We start from the raw sequence: 21,136 nt of genomic DNA on the forward strand, positions 1-21,136 counted from the left end.
CAGATGCTGAACATGCTTCCTTGTGCAGCACAGAAAGACAGGCTGTAGCTGTTATGAGGATGTGGAGATAAAGAGGGATCTGGTTGCTGAAAAACTGGCAGCATAGTAGCAACAACTCTGGTGGCTACACCAGGCTGTCATGGCACAGGTGACCACATCTTACCGCTTAGAAGCAGCTGGTACCCAGCAGGCTGGATCAGGTCAGCAGGTGCTTGGCTTATACCACACTGCCTTACTGCAAGTGAGTTTTGTCGGCACCCAGTGACAGACTGTTACATGAGGACACGAACACCCACTAAGCCAAAGCAGGATGGGATTTGTGCAAGTTCAGCACAACGCAATTACCAGTAACTAGAGAGACCAACAGCACACATTGTGCTAGAATCAGTAGTCTGACACACACAACTAAAGTCAATGCTCATTAATGGGTGAAAAATATAAGAAGTTTCTTCCTGACTTCTTGGTTTAGCAGAATACTTTCCACAATTTCAGTTCTTTCTGAACTCTTCAGAACATCCACAGTGAATGCCTGTCCACAAGTAGCTGAATAAGTCTTATTAGTCATCCCCATGAAACAGGCAAGCATCATCTGCCATCTCTGGCTTCAGCCATCTCCTCTTTTGCCCCAGCTCTGGTTCTCTTTGGACCCACCTCTGAGTTGATTCAATGTTTTACCAGTGGCTAACTAGGCAACAAGGTAATAATTTTCTTCACCCCACTCCCGCAGTAGTTTTCTTAGGTTGAAGAGTTAATTCACCTCATGGAAGCTCAAAAAAGTGACAGATGATGTAAGGGGAAGTGGTAGGAATGCATGGCCCCTAGCAGAAAACAAGGTCAATTGGTGTCTACCCTGCTTCAGTTCACCCTTGGGACTAGAGTCTCAATACTCAATCAGAAAGTTGGTCAGTCAAGGCTTAGACTCATGCCACTGGGGGACCATTCCAGAATTTGAAAGAACAGACTAACATACATGAATACGTGAGACTATATTTTAATGAGCAGTTTGATTAAATCTACCTTTGACTGGCTAATCATAGGTTACAAAAGGCTGTTTTAAAGTTGCAATAAACAAAATCTTACTGAAAGTGAATGAATTTAAAGAAGTAAAAAACAGACAAGACCCAGAGCAGTCTCTCAGTAACAACTTCCAAATGCATGCTATAAAACTATGTTTCCTACTCATCATAATGACAATTAGGAGAATTTAAAAATACATATGTTACAGGCTTAATTAAAAAAAAAAACAACTATTAACACAGCATGAATGAATCAACTGTTACAACAATGCTTTAAACTTTATACCTAACTTCTAATTAAGGGGTCACCCTCACTTTTTTTCCCAAGAATAAAGGCTACTATAACTTTCAGAAATGGAGACCTAGAACAAGTTAAATGATGTAGCAGTAGAGCAGGATCAACAAATGCAGGTTGTTGAAATATGAATTTTTAAAGCACGCAAACAAAATGTCACATTAGTTCTCCATAGCTTTTTTCAAAATCTTTTTTTGCTTTTGAATTTTCATTCCTCCTACTGTAGCGTTTGACAGGATTCATAAATAGCAATGATTGTTCAGCATTTTTTTTTTTTGGTTTAACTCTCCTTTTCTTCTTGGATGTGATTAACAGCCAAAACTGACTGCTAACATCTGTCAATCAGCCAGGTATAACAGCACCCCCTTCTGGTTTTAACAGCGTTAAGGTGGAATCTGGAACTCCTATCCTCATGTAAGAAACCTCTATAGGAGAAACAAGATGAAAGTGAAAATACTCTAAAACTAGGTATTTAGTCATAAGAAATAGGCAAAGGAATATTAATGCCATTACGTTAGCCTGACCTATTCAGTTGCAGGGGCTGAGTAGCAATTTTAGTATGGTTCTCACAGGCCATGAGGTAGCTCTGTGCAGGTGTGGTAGCCAGTGTGTCTTCATCACTGTATGCGGTGGCAGCACTCCAAATACCTGTTCACGCAGAGACTCACTTGACAGCAAGCCTCCTGTCCCACTACTTCCTCCTCTAGAGTGGGCACGAAGACCCGAGTATCTGTCTGTTCCAGGCTCATGCTGCCTGAACAGCCATTTGTCATCTCTTCTGATGCAAACGTGGTGGGTGGAGAGGATTACCTGATGGGCCAACTCCATGCAAGAAGTTAGCCTACCCTGTTTAATGAGACCACCATTTTGGCCTAGCAACTCCTTCATAATCTCAGTAGTGGCATCTTTAAACTTGCTTAGATTTTCAGAAAGAAGTGCCCCAGACTCTGAAACATTACACTACCACTGTGTTTTGCCATACTGAGTGTCTGGTTTGGCCTAAAACAGAACCAATTTTCCTTTCAGTGATTTTTCCTTTCAGCTGGGCTTCTTCTAAGTAACTGCACTTTCGGAAACTAACTGCATGTTTTGCAGACAGTTTCTGCTTCCACGACTGATAACGCTCAAAGTTTGTAGTTATCACTGAGACACCGGTAGGGACGTTATGCAGAAAGGCTCTTGCTGTACTTATTCTTAGAGAAACCAAGGTCACTGCTAAATTCCTCACTGCTTACGAGTGAAGAGCCGAAGGGGGGTCGCACCTGCAGGGAGGAGCGGACAGGGCAGGTGACCCAAAATTGACCAACGAAGGCATTCCATCCCATACACGTCACTCTCAGTATAAAGTTGGGGGATCACGAGGGTCTCGCCCCTCTTCCTCTATGGCTGGCGTCCAAAGAGGACTCTCTCCGTTTTTCTCCTGCTCTCAATCCCAATCCGTGAGTTCCTGAATCCAGTTCCTGTCTGTCGCTGGGCCCAGCCTGGGCCTTCCTGGAGCCTGCCCTGCAGTGCTGGTGGTGACGTGACCAACATCGGGGCAGCTCGATCTTGGTTTTGTATATATTTGTATATATTTAATTATTTCCATTATTACTATTATATTCATTGTAAGAACTATATATACTCTTACCATTATAAATGATGTATAAATTATACATCATTTATAATGATGTTACAGTTCATTAAAACTGTTTTAACTTTCCAACCCAGAAGTCTCTCTTCCTTTTCTCTTTTCCTTCCCCTTCTGGGGTAGGGAGGAGTGTTAATAGAGAGCGTCTGCCACTGGTTTAATAGCCGGCCCAGCCTTGAATCGTGACACCGAGCTGTATATTGCTTACATGAGAATTGTTTCTGGGACCCTTCATGTAAAACTACTGCCTGATCGTATTATCTATGTGCTTTTACTTCTAAATATTTGTTATGAAAACTTTCAAAACATTGATCATTGATACATCAGAAAACAGAAAGTCATGGTAATTTGCTGTATGAGGTAAACAGGTGACACTGATCAATGCAACTTAATCAAATTGCAACCTGCCATTTCTGCTGAAGGAAAAAAAAACACCCTACCACCATATAAGTAATACCACTGAGAGAGACAGAAATCAAACCCGATTCTGCAAGCTGAAGAACGAAAGTGGCATATGTATAGATTAGCTTACTAGGCTGGGGTCTTTTTTCTCCATTGGCTTTTTCTGGTAATGCTTGCCACAATTTAGTTTTAAAAAGCAATTGCACTCCATGCTGTACATAGGTGCTAAAATATGCACAGAACGTGCTTAACTATTATACATATCTTTTTGTTGCACTGTGTGGTAAAGGAGCATTATTTCAGGCATAGATACAATTGCAGTAGTAATGGAGCGGAGTGGGGGAGATGTGCAATACTGAAGTTTCCTGAGTGGGAAAGCAGACTGAAGTGATGGCGTTATCTGTAGTCTCTTCCTCCAAACAGATCATCTCTACAGACAAATTCACACCTGAATATAAATGTTGCTGTCATTTACAAGATCCCGTTTTCTCCTGCTGGATGTTTTGAAGGATCTAGCCCATGCTGCTTCATCTGCACTGCGATATCAAACAAGTAATCATAACATTCACACCTAAAATTAAAAGGGAAAAAAAAAGTGACATGTAAAGTAAGGCTCAAGTCTTACCATGTTTTATGAAAATGAATAGTTTTCTTCCTTGAGTTGTACATCACCAATGCTATGGTCTGACTGGACAGCTCTATTACCATTTATTTCCATTACTGTAGTATGGAAAGTGCCCAGCATTTTTGCTATATGATTCTGATTTATTGCATTTCCATCAGCAAATGAAAAAGTAAATTCAAAAATGGGACTAGGGAAGACTACATCAACAGTATTGGCAGGTGTCATATAAAACCAGAGATTGCCTGCAGGTTTCATATGAGGAGGGACTTGTCTATATGAAGGAAAATTTTGGGAACCCTATCAGCTAGCATTGATATGAAAGGAAAATGAAGCAGTGGAATCATGGATGAACCATTCCCAAAAGCTCTGTATACATTCAGTGAGGCCAGAACTTAACGTTCTGAATCATTGCCCACGGGTTGGAAATACACATGACATTAAGTTCATTAAGATTTTGACGTATAATGGCAAAAGATACCATATTCCTAAATTGTACTTACATAGTTTTGGCTTTTTCCCATGTTTCTCCCCATACGTAAACGCCATGACGTCTGACCAATACAGCACAAGAGTCCGGGTATTTTTCCATTGCATGTGCCATTCTTTCCTTGAGATCCTTCTCTTCTGGTGTATTCTCAATAATGGGAACCACCAGTGCATCATCATATCTAAAAGAAAAATGAATGTTCATGTATTTTAAAAAACGCTGTGTTTGGATGTATGAAACTTTCTTTTCACTAAGAGATTCTCCTTTGACTGTGTAAAGATGTTAACAAATTCTCAATACTAGTGATTTTACTCTCTTCTCTTGTGAGTCACGCTGTAACATAAGAACTCTCAGGAACATCTCTCACTCCCAAAAGTATGCTATGCTGGCAATATCTGAACTACACTTGAGGCACAAAAATAAAATAACACTTTAAAGTATTAGGTGTAGCTGTTTGTTCACATTATCACTTTGTAGTTGGGTCCCTTTACAACTTTTTCAGACTCTCTTCATCCTCTACTGGCATCAACTACAAGCTTTATCTCAGATTAAATTATTTAAAAGAATCACATCATGAAGAAGGAAATGAAGCTGTTTGCTGGAGAGCAGAAAAAAATTAATTTAGGTAGTCCAAAAAGCCCCTGGAAATAAGATTGTCCTGCTAAGGCATATAAATAGAAAGTAGAGTCAACACATGAAAAATAAATTCTCTGTGATGGAGTCATTGGTGGGCTATATGTGATCTTAAGAGAGCCTGAGAACCCCGTTTTGAAAGACAAGATGATGCATGTTATTCAGTGGAACTTGCCTAAGAATTTCTTCTGAAGGAGGACTGGGATATTTGGCATTGTTTGAACCCTAATTAACACTGGCAGAAACTTGTTTAAATAGTTTTAATAAGTCCCCCATTCAGGTTCAGATTTATCATTGAGATCACGCAGATATTTCATGAGTGGATGCTAGTAGTACTTACTTTTATAAAACACAGAGAGAAAGCAATAGTAAAAATAATACAGCTTGTACTTCAAATCAGCTATTCAGAAAATGAAAAAGTCTCATCCCTTACAGTTTTCAACGCTGATGCTTTCCCAAAGAAGTCTATAAAAACAGTCAATGAAGAAAATTAAGTGGTTTTTGTAGGTTTACTTTGACTTTTACATATTCTGATCATTAAAATTAGATTTGGAGTGTTTACTTAGCAGGCATGGTGGCATTGGGTCGATGGTTGGACTTGATGATCTTTTAGGTCTTTTCCAATCTTCAACAATGCTATGATTCTACTACTAGTGAAGCCAAATGAGCTAAGGGATTGGTTTCCTAGGCTCTGCTTTCTACTTGGACATGAGTTTGGAAGCAGGTATAAATACCATAACTGATTCCTAATCATAACCATAAGCTTTTTATCAAGACTAATAACTATAAAATCCCAAGAAGGCTCTGAATGAGTTAAACACTTGGTATCTCTTCAGTTTTATTGAAATATAAGCAGCCTACATTTAGCCAAACCTTCATATAAAATATCTTGGGACAGTCTGAGACTTTCAAAGCTGTTTACTACAGATTCTAGTTCTCCTTCTACTGAAGTCAAAGGTAAAACTATTCTGGCACCACTGGGATTGTATTTAGGCCAACAAATACTTCTGCTTATCCCATCTGTAGCATTTTCTGGATAACTTCCAGAAAAGGTTTATGTAATTAGAAACAATATATTGTCAACCCCTGTTTTGAAAGACCCCATTCTGTACTATCGAATTTCTTGTGAACTCAATGGGGAGCTTTGTGTGAGGCAAGACAGCCTAGTATGGACGAATATGTACTTAGGAACCATGTAATCTGGAGCTCTGATTTCTTTAGTTTTTCTGGTAGATTAACCGGATGACACAGGACAACTTGGAGATATGGAACCAAATAAATACAATGTCTCCTGACTAACATTTAGGAATGTTTCAGAATTCAAAATGCATATCCAAAAAAGAAAACTGTTGTCGATTTTTTTAAAACCAGTGTTGTTAGACAATTTAATATGAGGTGTCTTTTGCCACATTAAAAATACAAATGCTAATGCTGACAAGAAGGTAAAGCTGGCAAGTCAACCAAAACTGAATAAAATATGCCCAGGCGTAAAATCACATGCCAGACACATGGCTTTCTCCCTTGCCAAAGGGCGATAGTTACAAAAATTAACATCAAAAAGTGGAAAGAATTTAGCATTTCAATTTTTAATCTAATTGTCAAATATTATATAAATATTGTTTGCGGATCCCAATTCAACACTCTGTGGGTGGAGTCCTCAAAACAAGCCATCACACATAATTTGGAATAACTCAGCACTTACCTCAGAGCTCATCTTTGAAAAGTAATAATGTTATCTTTAATGAGGTGTTTACTCTGAATTTTCTTTCAAAGTCTGTCAAGCAAAATCTGAAATCCTGTACTCTCTCAACATGCCCTAAACTAGTACAGGCAGTGATATGTGAAGTCCACCCAAATGTAGTTTGTACGTTATCAATCCAACCTAATGTTGGTTGGCTCCAATTTCAGTTTAACGTTGTATAGATGTGTTAACATCTCTGTTCTTGAGATATCTGTCAGGACATAGATCTTCTTTTGGTTTGTTTCTGTAGCTCAACAGACCACAGTAGCCTTGACATTACAAGATTTTATCTCAGTTCTCTTCCATAGGCTTGAGACCTTCTTAGGGAAAGCCAATGACTGATTTATTCCAGAGTCTTGTTACTTCTTATTCCTAATACTTTACATTACACACTTTAAGGGACATAACTCAAATGACTTGTCATCTATTTATATTGCTGAAAACAAATGATCAAATAGCATGCCTCTTTTCTTAAATATAGAGAAGTACCGGTAATAGCCTCCTGAAGTACACTTCTGGATTCCTTTTATCATCTCCTGATGGGTAATACTGAACTCACTCCCTGGGTAAAGAAGGGTAGCCATAACAGCAGCCTTAGAATGAGTATGGATCACTGCGCCTGCCCCTAAGACCAAAAAGAAGAAAAAAATATATTTTTAGAATTAATTTTAAAATACGTCTTTTAAGAAAATTTTATTCACATATTCGATTCATTTCCTTTGGCTAGGCGTCTTAGCAAATGGTGATCTACTGTATTAGAGGAAAAAATATACAGCAACCTAAATAAAGGTATGAGATTATTACTCATCTATAAAGGATAATTATGGATTGCCTTAGGGCACTGGTGTTAACTTTTAGTTAGTGACAAATTCCAGGAGAGAAACTAGTTGCACAAATTCAAGGAGAAACACTAGTTGTACATTCCTTTATATACTGCAATGACTGGAACACTCTATTAATTTTATCAGAGTTCTGAGACTCTAAAGAATTCCCAAACTTATTAGAGAGATGAAAGTTTAAAGACTTTTACTTTCTTTTTATGCTAGTACTCTTCTTCTATTACCAACTGATTCTCTGAAAAAAATATTTATTGTTATCTCATTGGGTCATGATGGAAAGATAGGTATACAATAATTATAATTTGCTTATAAAGTTGCAATGTTGCCAAAAATACGAGTTTTCCTTGGATACACATGTAAGCTCCTTATGCAGGAAGATCAGAAAAGGCTCCCTAAATCCTTTCTAAAATAACAGATGTAAATCTTAGACAACAGCAAAAGCTCTCTATTATTACTGTCCACCTGCAAAAGAAAAGTTTCATACTTTTTTCACCAATCCGTAATTTAGAACCTTTGATCACAGACAATGGTTGTAAAAGGATCTAAAACATAGTTGCTGAATAGGCAAAACTACTGGTATACAACTGCCGTAAATCTCCCAGCTCCTCCAGCAACCTACTAATATACTGCACTAAAAATTAGTGCAGAAAAGATGATCACAGGTATAGCTAACATGAGAATGTAAATGACACTCACAGGACGTTACCACAGATTACCTTCCATTGTACATATTCCTTTGCAAATCAATTTATATTTATATTCATGTTTATTTCACTGTAACTTCCATGTATAAAGAATATGGTATTGAATTTCAATTTGTGGATGTGTATATACAGTGTTGCAGTCATTGCTGAACTAAAAACATTTGCTACGTACCTCTCATAGTGTAGGCATTCATAAAAAGAGGTGTGCACTGGCTTTTCTTTAGTTTCTTGTGTGGTGGAGGACCACTGATGTCCTGTTCGTTCATGTCACAAACGAACATATCTTCTGGCTATAAGAAAGAAGAAATTATTTTGACCTGTGAGGACTTGAATAGTTTTATTTTCCTTCTATGGAGACAAATATAAACACCATACATTTAATATAGAATGTGATTTTAACTGTAAAAATGCTGTAACACACTCCATTTATTCTAGACTCCAATACTATTTACTGACATTGTGTAATATGAATTAATATTAGGTACTCTTTTTATTCAGACTGCTGCCAAGCAGATATTTCTGCATTACTCAATTAAATTATTTATTTTCCTGGTAATTGTCATCTAAGACTCTGCTGTGGGAAACCTAGGGAAAAGAAATTTCTTTAACAGTAAAACTAAAATTTTCTCAGAAAGGAGACAGCCTGTATCTGAATAACAGACAATAGATCAAAAGGAAAAGTAGTAACGGATTCAAAAAGAAATATAGATGTACTTTTCCATCCCTCCCTTAAAGAACCAGTAAAGGACATGAATTAAACCTACATATAATATATTTAACTTGTAGAACTATTTTTGTAAACCTTGCTTTTAGTAGCTTTACATGAATGTTACCTCTGCATCAATCAGCTACTCATAATAGTACAAAAGAATTGTTCAGGGCAGCAATAAAACTTTCTTCTTTAATGTTATTATTTTAAAAATCAGCAGGCAATACAGTTCTAAGAGATTTCCTTTCTCACTGAGCTCAATCCACTGCTACTGCTAGCAAAGAACAGACCATCATGGTCCTGCCATGTTATTATGACTTTGCCTGCCTTACTTGCTAACATCCCTAGCAAGCACTGCTGCGCAACCCCAAGTTTCTATCAGTGAGGAGACTCCTTTCACTTCTCGTTGTATTTACCCGCAGATCTATAAAACAACAAATCCTTTCCACGTATTATTCTATTCTGGGGGAGTTCCTGCTGTCATAAAATACTTACGATTTACCATTCTCCCCTCCACTTATATTTTGGGGTTTTTTTGGAAAGGAGACAGACAGACAAGGTCACCTTTTCATGGGGAGAGCCCATCTATTTACTGAGGATATCAAGACAAAGATTTGTAATCACTCAAATTAAAGTAAATAGACATGAGGTGTTAATGCTTAATTATGTATGTGCCACAGTAACTTGAAACTGTAGCCAGACAGCTATAAAGTCATTCAAGGTTGCCCAGGAATAAAGCTGGACTTGAGTAATGTTCAAATCTCGCAGTCTTCTGTGTTAATCTAAAGCAAAGAGATCACCAATGCTAATCTACACTGGCCACTGAAACACATGTTAGCTTGCTATGACAGTGGAGTACTGGGCAAAATCCTCAGTTGTTTCAATAGGGCAGTCAACAGTATAACAAGTTTCTAACTTTACATAAGGAAAAATGAAACTCTAAACAAAGGTACTTTCATCCTTCTCAGGATGAGCTCTGAGGTAAAAATACAGTTCAACGTACCTGTATTCTTTCCTTCTGGACTCCTGAAGGAGCAATGTAGATTTCATTCCTAAGAAAAGTTACAGACAGGGAAAATCGACAAACACAGGGTTGTTCAACTGCACAGGCATTAGAGCTCTCAATGCACTGAAAAGGAAATAGCAAATCTAGCTCCTCATAATTTAATAACTTTCTTGCTCCTTCCATAGATTGACATGTAGATGGTTTTCAAAATAGAACCGAATCATATAAGGGCACATGAAATCACTAACTTGCAGGGATAGAAAGCCATGCTTTCAACTTGACAAGAGATCTGAAACACACATAGGAAGTGTAGCCTTATTTTTCCGACAAAGAAAAACACACAGCCTCACCCTGCAATAATTCCAAACTCAAATCCTCAGAATTCAGAATAAAAATGGAACAAGAGAAATTGCAAGCAGATACAGATCTATGACAAAACAGGTGACAAAACTATCACTTAAAAATCCACAGACTATCGATAAACAATATTCATTATCTGTAGTATTCTACAATGTAAATATTTTGCTTTTTGTTATAACTGTGTAGTTTAGGTTTTTAATGCATTTACATATTTATTTGTATTGATAAAATATAACATTAATTCAATGCAATTAAATGCCTGAAATTCAAGTAGAAGTGCATCACTTCTTGCAAGATTTACATGAACAAAAATTATAAAAAATTTATTTAAATTAAAATGATTTTAAGATGGTATCTGAAATATTTTCAATAATAGCAAAGAAAAAATCATATTATTTCTCTCAATTGTAATTGCTGTTCGGTTTCAACAGTAACATACTAAATTCAGGAGCACAGAGACATCTAGTGACTAATTAGTCAAGTTACAGATACATTTCCTAAGGACGACGAGATGTTTATATTTCTGGACAGGAGCACTTAGAAGAGCAATGAAGCTGGTGAAGGATCTAGAGAATAAGTCTTATGAGAAAGGACTGAGGGAACTGAGTTTATTTAGTCTGGAGAAAGGAGGCTGAGGGGAGACCCTACCGCTCTCTACAACTACCTGAAAGGAGAATGTAGTGAAGTGGGCGTTGGTCTTGCTGTGGTTTAACCCCAGCTGGTAACTAAGCACCACACAGCTGCTCGTTCACTCCCCCCACCAACAGGATGAGAGGAAGAGAACTGGAAGGGTAAAAGTGAGAAAACTCATGGGCTGAGATAAGAACACTTTAATAATTGCAATAAAATAATAATAATAATAACATCAACAACAATAATAATAATTTGTAATGAAAAGGAAAAAACCAAAGAGAAATAAAATCCAAGACAAACAAGTGATGGAAATGAAAACAACTGCTCACTACCAACCAAATGATGCCCAGCCAGTCCCCAAGGAGCAGCCCCGGCCAACCTTCCCCCTAGATTAACGCTGAGCATGACATCATATGGTATGGAATATCCCTTTGGTCAGCTGGGGTCAGCTTTCCTGGCTGTGTCTCCTCCCAAATTCTTGTGCGCCCCCAGCCTACTCGCTGGCAGGGCGGTATGAGGAGCAGAAAAGGCCTAGACTCTGTGTAAGCACCGTTCAGCAATAAATAAAATATCCCTGAATTTCAACACTGTTTCCAGCACAAATCCAAAACATATTCCCATACTAGCTACTATGGGAAGAAAATTAACTCTACTCCAGCCAAAACCAGCACAGGTCTCTTCTTAGAAGTAGCAAGTGTTAAGACAAGAGGAAATGGCTTCAGGTTGCATCAGGAGAGGTTTAGATTTGACATTAAGAAAAATTTCTTCACTGAAAAGGTTATCATCAAGCATTGGAACAGGCTGCCCAGGGAAATGGTTGAGTCATCATCCCTGGAGGTATTTAAAAGACGAGTAGAAGAACTAACCCTTTGATCATTCCTCTCACTATTAGTATTGCTGTTGCTTTGCTTGAAAAATCAAGGAGGGAAGTGAAATGACCTGCACAAAGCCATTAGAACAGCACAAATATTAGCAATTAGGGCCTTTACTTCAGAGATATATCTCATATATTTCAATAGCAATGGCTGCTTGTGTCTGCATGCAAGTGTATGTCAGAAAAATGAGAGGTCAGACACTTCCAAGTTAGAGTGTCACAACACCCTGTGACTGGGGACGGAATTGCAGGCACTGTGCAAAGTGTTTTGCAGAGCAAGGGCTTCTCTTTTTTCAGTGGCCACTGAGAGGAGCTCTGTCTCCATTAAAAGCTTGGCAAGTATGAATGAGGGGACACAAGCAAATTAAAAAGCAAAGTGGTGCTCCTTAGTAGTGGATACACACCAAAAATCGTTTTGCCGTTACCTGTCCTGCTTTAATTATACTTTAAGAGTATCTCCTTAGAAATTACCTCACTAGAACAATAATTTCCTTCTTAATGGAAAGGTCTTGCCTGCAAAATGTCTAGGGTGGGATTCATCTCATCTAACCATAGGCACTTGAAAGCCGTGTGCCTGGTGTAACCCACTCTAAATTCCATAGTCAATGAAATGAAAAAGGGGTAACGCATTGTTCCTTAAAGACAATTCATCTACATTAAACAGATACGAAAAGGACAGAAAAAAGTGACTCTCTAAAGTTGACTCTCTCCATTGAAGGGACTGCAATGATTAATTCAGACTAGCCACCTCCCTTCTATATGATTAAATTTGGCATACTGTTCATTTCCCCTTCTACCTTCTTGCTCACTCTTGACTTTCAAACATTTTTCATGGAACTGAAATGTCCTCACCAAGTACTAAACACAGCCACCATCTCTCCAACCATCACATTCTTTCTCTTCCATCGTTACTTACCCATGTTTCAAGCTGATTCCTCCACCAGTTCCTGTTACCCAGCCTAAACCATAAAACAGTCTACAAAGCTCTGGGATAAGATTTCTTGGATGTAACTTCTCCTAAAAATAAATCAAAGACATAAATTAAAAACCATCAGAAACATCACAAACCTAAGAATTTCAGTTCTGAAATTTAGTTTAACAGGGTAGTACTTTCATACTGCAGTATGACAGTCTAATTTATGCTTATGAACTTCAGTTATAACATCACTGCGTGTTTGCACAATGCCCTTTACACTTTGTAGGGGCCATTCACCTCTTGAAATGAACAAACAAAATGCCCGAATAAAATGCATGTCTGATTATCCTTCACAGGAAAGGTCTCATCTCAAATTTATTCGAGTGCAGTGGCCCACATGTATTAGACCAGCGAGATTAAGTCATAGACTATTGCCATAAAAAAAGAAAAATAAATGCATCTAACATTATCCATTTTGAAAAGCTCAACTAATAACCTTTCCCATTAAATCAGTTTTCTTTTGGTCTATTTTGCTTCATTTACAAATTTCAGTAGAATAGACTTCATTAGTTCTGTTACATATTTTTACATAGCAGTCAAAAATACCATAGAAAACATAGCGAAATTATTTGATGAACTTCACATTCCTACATTTTTACAATGTGAGGTTACCTCACAGGCAGTATAGCCAGAAGGCGAATTGCATTATTTTAATATTTCTTTCAGAAGGAAAAAAAGTTCTTAAATTTTTCCATATTCCATTGTTTATTACATCAATAAATATATCTATATGTGTCTATTAACCAAAGGTATCTGTAGTGTCAGAGATTCATTCATAGTTAATCTAAACCAGGATGGCTTTACAGTACAAGCCATAACTATTTATTTGAAATGCTAAACATTACTCTGCACTGAACATACAAAACTAAGAAAGCTGTACCTAACAGGTAGCAGTCTTGGTAAGTGAGTACTACTTTGGAAAACAAAAAATTTTGAATGTGTAAATCATTTACATGAGAAATATAACCAATATACACAAAGAAAAGTGTGAGATGCTACTTTAATTCATGCTGTGTGCTTGAATTTATGCATTTGCATGTTGTCTTGAGTATTTCTTTTAGTTTATCTGAGAGAATAAAAAGCCAAAGTCTTCCCCATTTACCAGTGTAAAAATATAAAAATTGTATGTGCTTTCACAAAGATCCTGATACAACTGAACCCATCAAGTAAACAGTAGAGAAACAGAGCAGTAATTTTATTTATATCAATTTATCTCCCTGGGATGGGATAAGATTTTCACCTACACTACCATGGTAATACAGCTGGTTTTGTTTCTTACACGGGTGTGTAACAGAAATCAGTAATTAAGCACAACAGATGTGCTCCTTGCATTGTTTTCAACAGAAAAATTGATTAGTTTTAGGAAGGCTAAACCCTTAGGTCATCCAATACAGTCCCCTGCTACTGCACCCAACTCTCACACAATTCTTTCTATATATGCATTAAGCCTGATCAGTACTTCAAACTTTAACTTAATAGTGTAGCACCATATTCTTCAATGGCGCTTGTTTCTGAAGGGATTATCTTTAAAGAACCGGGATTCAGTCCAGATGCTATTCCTGCCTGCTCTAATTTTGTTTCTGTTATTTACAGCCTCTTTTAATATATTAAAAAAATCATCTGTTTATTCAAGTGATAGAAGCAATACTCTAACCAGCACTCCTAGAAACTTATGTAAGAAGTCAAGATTTTTAAAGCACCATGAACCTTCATCAGTTCCCATTACCTGAATATACAAGAGTACATGACGGCCAAATAAGCAAACTCCTACATTTACAGTGGAAAAAATCTGAAAACTTTCCCGTTCACACAGCTGAAAATGAAAGCACTTCTTTCCAGCTCTTCGCCACTGAAAATAGTAATATACATGAAGTATACTCTAACTAAATGTTCCTTAAATACTAATGACTCTGAAATGTACTGTGAATCTGAAAATATTAATGCATGTGTCATATGTTTATAAGTATAAAACAAGAGTGCAGTATGTGTAAATTATGGGTCCTTGTTTTGTTATTCTAATTTATTTATAAGAATTAATGGCTATACATAATTTTTATCTATTCACCTGTCACGAAACTGAGACCCACAGTATCTTGTTTTGACTCATTCAAAATGTCATCACTGTCTATTTCTAACCTATGTACTACATTGGTATTTTTAATTTCAAAGAAAATGTATGTTTCTTCTATTTTTGATGGAATAAGTTTATACTAAACAGGCTTATGTTGCTATTATTTATTGAATGTACACAGTCATAAAAAACCCCTAGATTATAAAACTCCTACAGTTGTTTCGTATTTTCCCTGTTTGACGAATCTAGACATTACTGCAAAATTCATATTCACTGGAGAACATGAGTGCTTTTCACCACTTAAATCATTAAAAAGAATTTTTTAAAGTTTAGATTCAGAAGCTACTTTTATCAAGAACACATGAAAATAAATATAAGCAAGGAATTTTGACTATTTTTCTGAAGAATTTCAGGATTATAAATCAATCCTCAGAGTTTAGCAGTATTTTTCCAGGATCAGTGGATACTGATTATAACCATAAACTACCTAAACAAAAATATTACTGTATTTCATGTTTAAAATTACTGATAATAAAAATGACAGTTATTTCCATAACTAAAGAAGGGTACTTGTTGTAATAAGCCTGGGAGTAAACACGCGTGAAAGCAATAGGCAATTCAACAGGATCACTCCTTGTCAAATCCCAGTTAGCAGTACTTTTAAATTTGATTTTTAAGCTGTAAGTACAGATGCCATCGTTATCTCTTCCTTCATATCTCCAACTCAGGATCCGGCCCACTAGTTTTCCGATATAGCTAACATGAACAATTTAGCTTCTTTGCTGCTATGCTGTTACCATCTTAGCCTAAGCTTCTACATGCTTTTAGGTATGAAGGAAAACTCCACAAATTCCCATGAACTAAAAAAAGTGACGAATTTTTCAATCCATTTTGCAAACAAATTTTCTGGTAAATTTCTAAACAGAAACTGACTGAAAGTATCCACTGAAAATTTTAGAATATTTCCAGCAGTCAAATCTTTTCAAAAATTATTATTGTATTCTGCAAGACTGTGGTTGCTCAAGGAAAATTAGCTTTTTCCTATTTCATTCAAATTACTATACCTAATATGATTTAAAAAAAACAAAACAAAACAAAACAAACCCACCCTCTCAACCCAAAAACCCAGAAAACAATGTGGATCTAATACAATGGAAATCAAGGTGGACCCAGGCTACTTGTGGAACAAACACATTTGTAAAGGTTTTGGGGATAATTTTCAGAAGGTGTAAAACTGAACTGCAATGTGGATATTTTAAGATATTATAGTAAATAAACAGTGCCTGAAATATGTATCTCCCTTTCATAAATTGCTTAGAAATCATATATTCTCCTCAGAAATAAGCACAGACTGCATAGATGAAATCATGCTGTTGATATTTCATACTGACAAGTAGTAAATCATGATGAGGTTTCTTTGAACAGCCGCATAATGATAAGTTTGATGTGGTAAAACAAATTTGTGCTACACTGTATACATGAAGTGAGGAAAGTACTGTTAATAAGCTGGTAGATTGATGTTTAAAATCTCTCCTTAGCATAGAAATGGATCAAATAAACCAAAGCAGCAAAACCAATGTCATGATCCTTTAAAAAGATCTATTTTCTACAACACCTTCAGCACCATACAAGGATTCTGTAACGCAAAAGGGAGTTCTTTAAGGTGAGAAAAATAAATAATTGTAAGGAAGAGATAGGAAAGCAATGTGGTGAGGATTTCTACTCTGCTTAAAACCCTCAGACTGTCAACTTTTATAGCAAGTACAGACCTCCAACTGAAATTATCATTTATGGTGTGCCTTTTTTTATGTTTTGAATTTTTTTACTGTAGCCATTAGAAGATTTAATAGTTTTTTAAAAATGACAAGTAATTATCTGCTCTACTGCTCAGCTTAGTCATTTATGCCCATGAAAGGACATTTCCAAGAGAAATGTTTATTTAGCAGCAGGACCCACATTAGGGGGGGGTGTTCTGTTAATATCCACAGAACAAAGAACAGAAGTAAAAATAAGTAGCACATACCAAAAATGATAGGCAGGTAGTTACTCAGTACCAATACCTTTGCTGAAACCTTAAGAAAAAAGTGCTGTTGCCACTGTTCTCTCCCCTCACTCCGATACCACAGCGACTCCGAAGTTGAAGACTGAGTGATCCTTGATAGTCTGAAGTAAGATCGTATGACTTAAGCAAAGGGGAACTGGGATTTTATGAGCCCCTCAAGATTGTCTCCTGGCCCTTACAATCACAGCAAGCAGACGCTTTGTTTAATGCAGCCCCTCTGAATAGACAGACCACTTGCATGTTGTTGTAGTTGCTACAGAGGGCTGCACGCCACAGGAAAATGCTTCCCACTGTGTTGGACTTGCAGATCCAGGTATGGGGAGGCAGTGGCGGCAGCACGGGAGAAACGGGCACCGGTGCAAGACAGTGGTTCTGAGGCAGGAGACAGGGAAGGTGAAGTGATGGAGACCACTGCCTGGGGCAAGTTTGAAAGCTTCTACTTCAATCTCATCTTTAAAACCTCCAATGACAGTGAGTCACAAACTCCTTAGGCAATCTGTTTTAACTGCCCCAGGTTAGAAATATTTTCCTAATACCTAACCTAAACCTTCCTTGCTGAAGCTTAAGCTTGTTATCTCTTACCAAACAGTTACAGACATAAAGAAGACATTCTTCCATCTCTGTGACAACATTTTACATATTAATAAAACAACTTAATTTGCTCCTCATTTTGTTTTTTCTTTTTTTTTTTGACTAAGCAGATTCTTCCCCTCTTTCCTGACAGGCCACATTATCTAGTCTGCTGATGATTCTCATCTCCCTGTTGTTGGTCCACACTGTTCTTGATGCTTGGGCTGGTCTCTTGACCAGTTCCACATACAAACAGGACAGGTATTTCAAGCCTTGTCCAGGTGATGTTCCCAATACGCACTAGCATGATGTATGCTTCATTTGATGAAATGCAGCACTGTCAACTGATGTTCAGATTGTGATGACTTATAGTAATGAACAGTTACCAAACTACAAAAAACCCCAAACAACCACACACAGGAAAAAAAAACCAAACCAAAACAAACCTAAAAATCCCCAGAGTTACCATAAATAAAAAAATAAAAAGGGCTTAAAGTCCTTTAACTGCAGCCAGACTGTCAGCTGGCACTATTTTGGGAAGCACAGTAAATTTCGTCACATCTCTATACTCTCTGCTAATTAGTAACTACAAAGGTTACTAGTTAATTACTAAGGTTACAAAAATAGTCTCAACAACCGCAACTACGAACTGCTATCCTGGAGCACCCGCGGACGCAAAGCGCCCGTAGCCAGGCAGCGGGCAGATCGCGGGGCCGCCAGGAGTGGCACAGGTGGCCTCGGCAGGGCCCGGGCACGCCAGCAGGGCCGTAGCCGGTTCGCTCTCCCGCCTCAGGAGGCCCTCCCAGCCGGAGGGGGGACGCTGGGCCGCCTGGCCCCGCCTGTAGGCAGGGGGCGGCCAACCCCACACCGCGCGCCGCCGGGCTGCTTAAAGGGGACGCTGGGACGCTGCCAAGCCCTGGGCCCCTTTAAAGCCCAGGTGGCCTCAGGGCCAGGCGCCGTGTGCGGGGTCTGCGCGCCACCTCTTGTTACCTGCGCAGCGTCGCGCTCGTTGGCGCCGGTCGCCATGGCGCCGGTCGGACGGGGAGCACAGGAGGTCCTTTCTCGGGGGCTTCTTTCAGGGGTGGCGCCAGTGCCTGCCTACCCTTGCCGGTGAGGCCCTGACCCGAGGGGTACCCTGATAGGCGGCGCGGGCCCTGCCCCGGGGCGGAGGTGGACTGGCCGGGGTGGGACGGAGAGACCAGCCCTCCTCCTCGCCCCCTCAGGTCAGAAAGGCAGGAAAGGGCCAGTAGTGGGGGTAGCTAGAGAGATGTGGGCGCACCCCGGGGGTGGACAGGCAGGCAAGGCTGAGAGGGGTGCGGGTGCGTCTATGGTAGGCATTTGCTCGTACCTGGGGCGACAGAGGTAGTGAGGCCCGAGCAGGCGAGTGGCTGAGCGCCCACGGCTGGTACTGCGGGAGGGCTTGCCGCTGTGCCAGGTGCAGGCAGGTGACCAGCGGTAAGGCAGAGGGAGCTGGTGAAGCCGCTCCTTCGTGCTGAGGCGGCTTGGCCGCGGGGTCGGGGGGCGTGCCGCTTTTTCTGCTCAGGCAGTGAGAGAGACAGCCCGGCGCTGGGGAGGGCAGGGGAGCGAGGAGAAGCAAGATGGCAGCTTCCTTGTGGCTGAGCTGCGGCGCCAAGGGGCTGGTGAGGCTGCTGCTGGCGGGGCGGCCAGCTCCGGGCGCTGGCGTATCTTTCGCAGCTCGAGGAGGCTGGAGGTGTCTACACGGAACCCGAGAGCTACTGGGTGAGTGATGGGCTGGATCCTGCACCCTTCGTTGTTAGTCGGGTGCCTGTGCTGTTGGCCTGCTGCAGCTGTGTGTGGAGGAGCTGCGACGTTAAGTAAGGGATGAGGGTGGGTGGTGCTGAGGGAGAAATAAAAGCTGTGCAAGGTGGTGGGGAGGTGTGAGTGCCTGGTGTTACCAGGTAGGTGTGCAGGGTGGCAAGGCCGAGTAGGGCCGTTGGTGTGCTGAGCAGGAGAGACCAAATAGCAATGACCGATTGGGAAAGGGGTGAGAGGCTGTGCAGGTGACTTAGTTTGCCAGGCTGCCCTTTGGTTTGGTCTCTGGATGTAGTGGAAGTACATCAGGAAAGGTATGGACTGATGGGAGGGAATTTGAAGAGAGAAGTGAGAATTATTAAAGGTCTAGAAAATGTGATCACTGAGGAAAAAAAAACTGAAGGAATTGGTGTCTAGAGAGGAAAACAGATTGATAGAGATTAGGCCTTCAAATATGTAAATATTATGTTGTGGATAAGGAAAAAAAAGTGCTTGCAATTGAAAATAGTTGAGTGTTTTCTGGGTGTAAGTATAGTTAAGTGCTGAAAGAGAAAGTTTTTGGTTTTGTTTTTTTCCTAGTGTTCAGAGATTCCACTACTGTTCTTTCATCTTTTTATTCTACAAGTAATGTTTCAAATAGCTGGAGAAGGGCATGAAAGCTGTATTTTACGATATTCTTTTTTTTTTTAAATGTAGAACTGGAGTTTGAATTTATTAATTGCATGTCTAGCATACATTGCTATGTAGAAGCCAACCTATGAGATTACGGCAACAGCCTTTCAAGATACTTTTTCTTTTCTCAGGAGTTTGTTACAGAATTACCAGGCAGATCTACTTACTGTCCATATTTTCCTCTGTGTCTAAAAGATGTGGGAAAAGTTTTGGATGCCCAAATGAAATGTAATCTTTTCTTTCCATACTTGATCTGTTAGTTACAATTTGTAAAACATTTAAACAGTAATCAGGTGCATTGTTATTAGGTAGTGGTGTGATACTGAGCATAAAATACCTGAACTGTCTGTTTTTTTAGTGCACTTATAAAGAAGTGAGCTCTTGCTAACCTTGTGTAATAAATATGTGCATTTTACAATAAAACTCAGTAGTAGTTTAGAGGCTTGTTAATCATTGTGTTTTACATCTCAGCACTGGTTGTCTTTGCTGCTTTACAGTATGAAAATCTTTTCCTTTGCAAAATCTACTGTGTATGATATAGGGAAGGATATGCCTGTTCATTAAACAAATGTTATTTATTTTCAAATTTTATTAGAAAAAATTTGCTTCCTTCATAAAATAATGTTTGTCTTTTTGTCTAATGCAGGATTAGCTACCTCTACATTAGTCTTATTATCTAACTCCTTAAAGACCTCGTCTACAGTCCTCCCAGGCAATCTGTTGTAGTACTTTATATCTTTATGGTGAGAAAGGCTTATTTAATATATAGCTGGAGTTAAATTATTAATTTTGGATATGGAAATGAGTGAAATTTTTCTTCTTCCTTACAGTAAGCTTTTAGGTATTAAGGTGGATATATTGCACCTTCTAACTTCTCAGGCTTTCCTCACTGACTTGTTTCTTTGAACCCTCTTAGTATTTGTTACTGCTTTTCAAGGTGGTGCATATCTTAGTGACACCATTTTTCTTAAAATCATAGAATGGTTTGGGTTGGAAGCGACCTTTAAAGGTCATCTAGTCCAACCCCCCTGCAATAAGCAGGGACATCTTCAACTAGA

General features: G+C 38.9%; 2 protein-coding genes across 5 annotated transcripts in view; one reads left to right on the forward strand and one right to left on the reverse strand.

Moving 5' to 3' along the window:
• Positions 1 to 975: 975 nt before the first annotated feature.
• On the reverse strand, positions 976 to 18,828 carry APIP (APAF1 interacting protein). Of its 2 annotated transcripts, XM_068400175.1 has the most exons (8): positions 18,624 to 18,827; positions 12,871 to 12,971; positions 10,085 to 10,133; positions 8,545 to 8,662; positions 7,319 to 7,454; positions 4,469 to 4,636; positions 3,792 to 3,914; positions 976 to 1,734 (listed from the first exon to the last, which is right to left on the reverse strand). In XM_068400175.1, the coding sequence occupies exons 1-7, from the start codon at positions 18,657 to 18,659 to the stop codon at positions 3,815 to 3,817; spliced, it is 708 nt and encodes a 235-aa protein (XP_068256276.1). In that variant the 5' UTR covers positions 18,660 to 18,827; the 3' UTR covers positions 976 to 1,734; positions 3,792 to 3,814. The 2 variants fall into 2 exon arrangements, with proteins under 2 accessions (XP_068256276.1, XP_068256275.1); XM_068400174.1 differs by having other exon boundaries at positions 976 to 3,914; positions 18,624 to 18,828.
• The window catches only part of PDHX (pyruvate dehydrogenase complex component X), a 73,009-nt gene continuing 70,530 nt past the window's right edge, over positions 18,658 to 21,136 (forward strand). The window contains exons 1-2 of one of the 3 annotated variants that reach the window (XM_068400173.1): positions 18,658 to 18,743; positions 19,177 to 19,373. In XM_068400173.1, coding sequence (XP_068256274.1) covers positions 19,232 to 19,373 — 142 coding nt within the window. In that variant the 5' untranslated portion in view covers positions 18,658 to 18,743; positions 19,177 to 19,231. Of the gene's footprint in view, positions 19,374 to 21,136 lie in introns of all 3 variants that reach the window. The other 2 variants (XM_068400171.1, XM_068400170.1) reach the window with 2 other exon arrangements.

This window comes from Nyctibius grandis, chromosome 4, assembly GCF_013368605.1.
Source record: "Nyctibius grandis isolate bNycGra1 chromosome 4, bNycGra1.pri, whole genome shotgun sequence".
In the NCBI taxonomy this organism is placed as follows: Eukaryota; Metazoa; Chordata; class Aves; order Nyctibiiformes; family Nyctibiidae; genus Nyctibius; species Nyctibius grandis.

Coding starts and splice junctions, on each gene's coding strand:
- APIP (XM_068400174.1), bottom strand. CDS start 18,659: ATGGCGACCGGCGCCAACGAGCGCGACGCTGCGCAG. Junction 10,134..12,870: donor GGAATCAGCTTGAAACATGG/GTAAGTAACGAT, acceptor AACTTTTCTTAG/GAATGAAATCTACATTGCTC. Junction 3,915..4,468: donor TGGGAAAAAGCCAAAACTAT/GTAAGTACAATT, acceptor TTTTAATTTTAG/GTGTGAATGTTATGATTACT.